General features: G+C 51.1%; 2 protein-coding genes across 3 annotated transcripts in view; both read right to left on the bottom strand.

Annotated features, from left to right (window-relative positions):
- LOC121275052 (inhibitor of growth protein 4-like) overlaps positions 1–2,424 on the bottom strand; it is a 93,906-nt gene extending 91,482 nt beyond the window's left edge. Inside the window, exon 1 of the mRNA XM_041182442.1 lies at positions 2,316–2,424. Within this exon, the coding sequence (XP_041038376.1) occupies positions 2,316–2,352 (37 nt within the window). The 5' untranslated portion in view covers positions 2,353–2,424. The remainder of the gene's footprint in view (positions 1–2,315) is intronic.
- A 1,238-nt stretch (positions 2,425–3,662) lies between these two features.
- LOC121275054 (prohibitin-2-like) overlaps positions 3,663–6,660 on the bottom strand; it is a 41,110-nt gene continuing 38,112 nt past the window's right edge. For both annotated transcript variants that reach the window (XM_041182444.1, XM_041182445.1), the window contains exons 9-11: positions 5,917–5,993; positions 4,783–4,788; positions 3,663–4,084 (exon numbers count right to left, since the gene is read on the bottom strand). In XM_041182444.1, the coding sequence (XP_041038378.1) occupies positions 4,054–4,084; positions 4,783–4,788; positions 5,917–5,993 (114 nt within the window). In that variant the 3' untranslated portion in view covers positions 3,663–4,053. The remainder of the gene's footprint in view (positions 4,085–4,782; positions 4,789–5,916; positions 5,994–6,660) is intronic.

Consider the following 6,660-nt stretch of genomic DNA (forward strand, 5'->3'; position numbering starts at 1 on the left):
CTGTTAAAGAATATTTCATGATATATTATGTATATATTATGCTTTGCAGAACACCTGCAGTCTGTCCGCAAGAATGACCCAAACCTCCCTGTTGCTTGCCATTTTAACACTCCACCCTGCTCTCTTGCCCACATGTCTGTCCTTGGCTTGCTACATTGTTCCAGTGAAGCCCAACACAAACTGGAGGAACAGCACCTCATCTTCCGACTTGGCACTTTACAGCCTTCCGGACTGAATATTGAATTCAACAACTTTAGGTCTTGAACTCCCTCCTCCATCCCCACCCCCTTTCCGTTTCTTCCCCCTTCCTTTTGTTTTTTTCCGATAAGTTATATAGATTTTTCTTTTCCCACCTATTTCCGTTATTTTTAAATCTTATATGCCCTGCTAGTCTTTCCACCCCACCCCCACTAGAGCTGTACCTTGAGTGCCCTGCCATCCATTCTTAATTAGCACATTCGTTTAGATAATATCACCACCTTCAACACCTCTTTGTACCATTGTCTGTGACGTCTTTTATCTGTTCCTATCACTGCTTGCTTGTCCCTACAACCACACCACCCCACCCACCCCACCTTAAACCAGCTTATATTTCACCCCTCTTCTAACATTCAATCAGTTCTGTCGAAGGGTCATGAGGACTCGAAACGTCAACTCTTTTCTTCTCCACCGATGCTGCCAGACCTGCTGAGTTTTTCCAGGTAATTCTGTTTTTGTTTTACAATATGCTTTGATGCTTCAGTAATGCTACAGTACATGATATATTATGTGATTTTATATTATATTTTGATACATCAGTGAGGCTATATTACATTTTATATTTCAGCGATGTTACAGGATATTTTGATATTTTAGTGATGCAACAGTATATTTAATACCATATTAAGTCATTTTAAGATATATGATGTGATTTTATATGAGATTTTATGACAGATTAGTGAAGTTAAGCTTCATTTTGTGATATTTCAGTGACGTTACGATGAATTTTGATATGTTAGTGATGTTACAGTACATTCTATGATAGATCATGTGATTTTATAATGTATTATGTGATTTTACATTAAGTTTTGATATGTCAGTGTTGCTACAGTAAATTTTATGATACATGTGATTTTATATGATATTTTATGATAGATTAGTGACGTTATTTCATTTTATGATATTTCAGTGATGTTACAGTATATTTTAGTGATGCTACCGTATACTTAATGCCATATTAAGTCATTTTAGGATATATGATGCGATTTTATATGAGATTTTATGATAGATTAGTGACGTTATTTCATTTTATGATATTTCAGTGATGTTACAGTATATTTTGATATCTTAGTGATGCTACCGTATACTTAATGCCATATTAAGTCATTTTAGGATATATGATGCGATTTTATATGAGATTTTATGATAGATTAGTGAGGTTAAGCTTAATTTTGTGATATTTCAGTGATGTTACGATGAATTTTGATATGTTAGTGATGTTACAGTACATTCTATGACAGATCAAGTGATTTTATAGTATATTATACGATTTTACATTATTACGTTTTGATATGTCAGTGTTGCTACAGTAAATTTTATGATACATGATGTGATTTTATATGATATTTTATGATAGATTAGTGACGTTATCTCAATTTATGATATTTCAGTGAAGTTACGGTATATTTTGATATGTTAGTGATGTTATAGTACATTCTATGATAGATCCTGCGTCTTTAAGAATGTATTATACACTTTTACATTATGTTTTGATCTGTCAGTGTTGCTACAGTAAATTATGTGATTATACTGTGATTTTATCTGACATTTTATGATAGATCAGTGACTTTATCTCAATTTGCGATATTTCAGTGACGCTACGGTGTATTTTGATATTTTAGCGATGCTGCAGTATATTTAATGCCACATTAAGTCATTTTAAGATACATGATGCGATCTTATACGAGATTTTATGACGGATTAGTGAGGTTAAGCTTCACTTTGTGATATTTCAGTGACGTTACGATGAATTTTGATATTTCAGCGATGTTATAGTACATTTTGATATTTTAGCGATGCTGCGGTACATTAAATGTCATTTTATGATACATGATGTGATTTTATATGATATTTTATGTTAGGTTGGTGATGTTAGGCTTTATTTTATAATACTTCAGTGATGTTACAGTATATTTTGATATTTTAGTGATGCTACAGTATATTTAATGCAATATGGTGTCATTTTATTTTATATGATGTGATTTTATATGATATTTTATTTTAGATTGGTGATGTTAGGCTTTATTTTATGATTTTGCAGGGATGCTCATACTCACTGTCCAGGTAATGCTCCAGGTACATCCCAGCCGCCATCTTGGGCCTCCCCACTCCGCCCACCGGAAGTCGCCCCCATCCCCGCACCCCCCCCCACCCCAAGGCCTCCGTCTCCCGACTTCCGGCGTTGGCGGTCCAGGACCCGTCGCGCAAAATGGAGGCCGGGCGGCTGCGCAGTGCGGGCCCTGTGACGTCGCGACTGGCCAGCCGGTCAACGCCTGCGCGGCAGCTAGGGGGCGGTGCCCAATGCGCAGGCGCGAGGGCCGGCGCTCCTCCTCCTCCTGCCGGCCTGCCTGTCGGCCGGCAGCGCGCCTGCGCGTTGCTCCTTAGCCAAACCCCTCTCTGGACCAAAGCCCTTCTGTCCATCATGGAGTTGCCCAAGGGGGTCGGGAGGGGGGCAAAACCATCAGGAAGTCACCCTCCCCGCCTCCTCATGACCACCGGCATGGAGCCAGGTTGCAGGTTCACTGCCCTCCCCGCACCCACCCAAGCCCCTGCTGCCTGGGTCAGGCGACCCCTCCACGTTAGCCAAGGAGAGGTGGGGGGGGGGGGGGGGGGGGGGGGGGGGGGGGTGAGGGTCCGACTAACCAGCCCCCCCTCCCCCCCCCGCCCCCCCCACCGGTCAGTGCCCTGCCTCAAGCCGTCCACTCCCCCCCTCACCTGATGGCAGCGGCACGAGCCTCTTGCAGAACCCACCGCCCCCTGCTGGTGGGAGGTCAGGTTCAACTGGAGCACCGCTGCCCCCATGTCGCGTAGGTAGCTGACAGGCCGTCTGCTGCAGCCCACGGCGGCCACCCCGCCCTCGCCAGCCGTGGGACAAGATTCGCCAGCCTGCTTCAGATTCCTTCTCGTCTTCCCCACCCCTCCTCCCCATCTCTGTAACCCTCCTCCAGCCCCTACACCCCTCCCTATCTCTGTAACCCTCCTCCAGCCCCTACACCCCTCCTTATCTCTGTAACCTCCTCCAGCCCCTACACCACTCCCTATCCCTGTAACCACCTCCAGCCCCTACACCCTTCCCTATCTCTGTAACCTCCTCCAGCCCTGCCAGATCAATGTTCAATCAAAAGCATTGCCCTCCCTCACTACTGACCCTCCGACAGTGCGGCTCTCCCTCAGTACTGACCCTCTGACAGTGCGGCTCTCCCTCAGTATTGACCCTCCGACAGTGCGGCTCTCCCTCAGTACTGACCCTCCGACAGTGCGGCTCTCCCTCAGTACTGACCTCCGACAGTGCGGCTCTCCCTCAGCACTGACCCTCCAACAGTGCGGCGCTCCCTCAGCACTGACCCTCCAACAGTGCGGCGCTCCCTCAGCGCTGAAGGTTATTTAATTCGCAGACACACATGTCCAGAGGTGAATCCAATTTATTAGACCAGAGATCAAAGAGGGGCGAGTGGGTCACGTCAGCTGTGGGGGAGGGGGGGGGGGTTCTGACTGGCTGTTTTTAAAAGGGAGGGGAATAGAGAGAGACACCCAGTGTCTGCCAAGCCCCCAGCACCACTCCCCCCGCCCCTGTTCTCCAGCCTCGCCGCTTCCTGTCGACGATTTGAAAAGCCTCCGTCTGCATTTCGAAAAGGTTTCGGCTGAGATGTCACCATGCTGAGCCGAGCAGCCCCTCCTCCAGCCCAGCGACGCGATGTGGGGGGGAGATGTCGTCCAGGAGCAGGGATCGATCAGGACAGAGAGTCAACGCATCCAGCTTCCCTTCTCCCAGCCATGATGGCCCAGCTCCCAAACTCACTTCTTCTGGCTGAGGAAGACTGCGTCACTGTAGGCAGAGAGAGAGAGAGAGAGAGAGAGAGGAGTCAGAGACAGAGAGAGAGAGAGAGAGAGAGAGAGAGACAGAGAGAGAGAGACAGAGAGAGAGAGACAGAGAGAGAGAGACAGAGAGAGAGAGACAGAGAGAGAGAGACAGAGAGACAGAGACAGAGAGACAGAGACAGAGAGAGAGACAGAGAGAGAGACAGAGAGAGAGACAGAGAGAGAGACAGAGAGAGAGACAGAGAGAGACAGAGACAGAAAGAGAGGCAGAGGCAGAGAAAGAGAGGGGGTCGGAGAGCGGGGGTCGGAGAGCGGGGGGTCGGAGAGCGGGGGGTCGGAGAGAGCGGGGGGTCGGAGAGCGGGGGGTCGGAGAGCGGGGGGTCGGAGAGGGGGGGTCGGAGAGGGGGGGTCGGAGAGGGGGGGTCGGAGAGGGGGGGTCGGAGAGGGGGGGTCGGAGAGGGGGGGGTCAGAGAGGGGGGGTCAGAGAGGAGGGGTCGGAGAGGAGGGGGGGTCGGGGGGGGGGGGATTGGAGGGGGGGGGATCGGAGGGGGGGGGGGTCGGGGGGGGTGTCGGAGAGGGGGGGGTTAGCCGTTCAGGAAGGCAGCTCACCGCCACCTTCCCAAGGGGGGCAATTAGGGATAGGCAATAAATTCTGGGGAGGACCAAGAGGAAAAGAGCAATTTGACAGCTGCGGTGGTCACTTACCTCCCTCTGTTTGGAGTCGCAGGATGGCCGAGTTCGAGGGAGGAAGAAACAAAAAGAGAGGGAACGAGGGTTAGTCATCAATCGGAATGGCCTCTGGATCAACAGCTCCTTGTGGGGGAGGGGGTCCGCTTGGCCCATCAGGGAGACGATGGCCGAGTGTGTGTACCTGGGGACTGGCTGGGACCCCCACCCAACCCCCACCCCGAACCCTGCCCCTGCCGGACCCCCTTACCCCTTGCCCCGGCGTCTGGAGCGTCTCCTCGATGACAGGGCCTCCTCCGGCACAGCGAGTTCCAGGGGTTCAAGTGAATCCAGGGCAGCTCTGCCTCCTCGCCGCCCCCGCCCCGCACTAACCCCAAAACCCCCCCCACCCCCCCCCCCCCACACCGCCCAGGGTACAGGCTTGACAGATACAGACAGATCATAGTGGGAGGGAGGGTTCCTGGGGGGTGAGGGTCTCGCGGCGAGGCTGAAGGGGTCCGGAGAGGCTCGGAGAGGTCGAGAGCGGGGGCGCGGCTTCGGGATCGGACTCAGCAGAGGAGGAGGGGCCATTGGCACGGTGTGAATCTCCCTCTACACCGTCCCCCATCAAACACTCCCAGGACAGGTACAGCACGGGGTTAGATACAGAGTAAATCTCCCTCTACACTGTCCCCATCAAACACTCCCAGGACAGGTACAGCACGGGGTTAGATACAGAGTAAAGCTCCCTCTACACTGTCCCCATCAAACACTCCCAGGACAGGTACAGCACGGGATTAGATACAGAGTAAATCTCCCTCTACACCGTCCCCATCAAACACTCCCAGGACAGGTACAGCACGGGGTTAGATACAGAGTAAATCTCCCTCTATGCTGTCCCCATCAATCACTCCCAGGAAAAGGAAAGCACGGAGTTAGATACAGAGTAAAGCTCCCTCTACACCGTCCCCATCAAACACTCCCAGGACAGGTACAGCACGGGGTTAGATAGAGAGTAAAGCTCCCTCTACACCTTCCCCCATCAAACACTCCAAGGACTGGTACAGCACGGGGTTAGATACAGAGTAAAGCTCCCTCTACACCATCCCCATCAAACACTCCCAGGACAGGTACAGCACAGGGTTAGATAGAGAGTAAGTGGAAATGTCTCACTTGGTGAAGGCTTCATCTTGGAGGTTAAGGACTAAACTATCGGAATTCAAATACACTCGGTTCTGAGAGAGAGAGATCTGTGAATGAAAGCAAAATGGATTAAACTCTTGAGAGTCAGTGTGTGTGTGGGACCCGTACCCCAGTGAGAGTCAGTGTGTGTGTGTGGGACCCGTACCCCAGTGAGAGTCAGTGTGTGTGGGACCCATACCCCAGTGAGAGTCAGTGTGTGTGTGTGTGGGACCCGTACCCCAGTGAGAGTCAGTGTGTGTGTGTGTGGGACCCGTACCCCAGTGAGAGTCAGTGTGTGTGTGTGTGTGTGGGGGACCCGTACCCCAGTGAGAGTCAGTGTGTGTGTGTGTGTGGGACCCGTACCCCAGTGAGTCAGTGTGTGTGTGTGTGTGTGTGGGGGGGGACCCGTACCCCAGTGAGAGTCAGAGTGTGTGTGTGTGTGTGACCCATACCCCAGTGAGAGTCAGAGTGTGTGTGTGTGTGTGTGTGTGTGTGTGTGTGTGTGTGTGAGGGACCCGTACCCCAGTGAGAGTCAGTGTGTGTGTGTGTGACCCGTACCCCAGTGAGAGTCAGTGTGTGTGTGTGTGTGGGACCCGTACCCCAGTGAGAGTCACAGTGTGTGTGTGTGTGTGTGTGTGTGTGTGTGTGTGTGTGTGTGTGTGTGTGTGGGGGGGGGGACCCGTACCCCAGTGAGAGTCAGTGTGTATGTGTGTGTGACCCATACCCCAGTGAGAG

This window comes from Carcharodon carcharias, assembly GCF_017639515.1.
Source record: "Carcharodon carcharias isolate sCarCar2 chromosome 40 unlocalized genomic scaffold, sCarCar2.pri SUPER_40_unloc_8, whole genome shotgun sequence".
NCBI lineage: Eukaryota > Metazoa > Chordata > Chondrichthyes > Lamniformes > Lamnidae > Carcharodon > Carcharodon carcharias.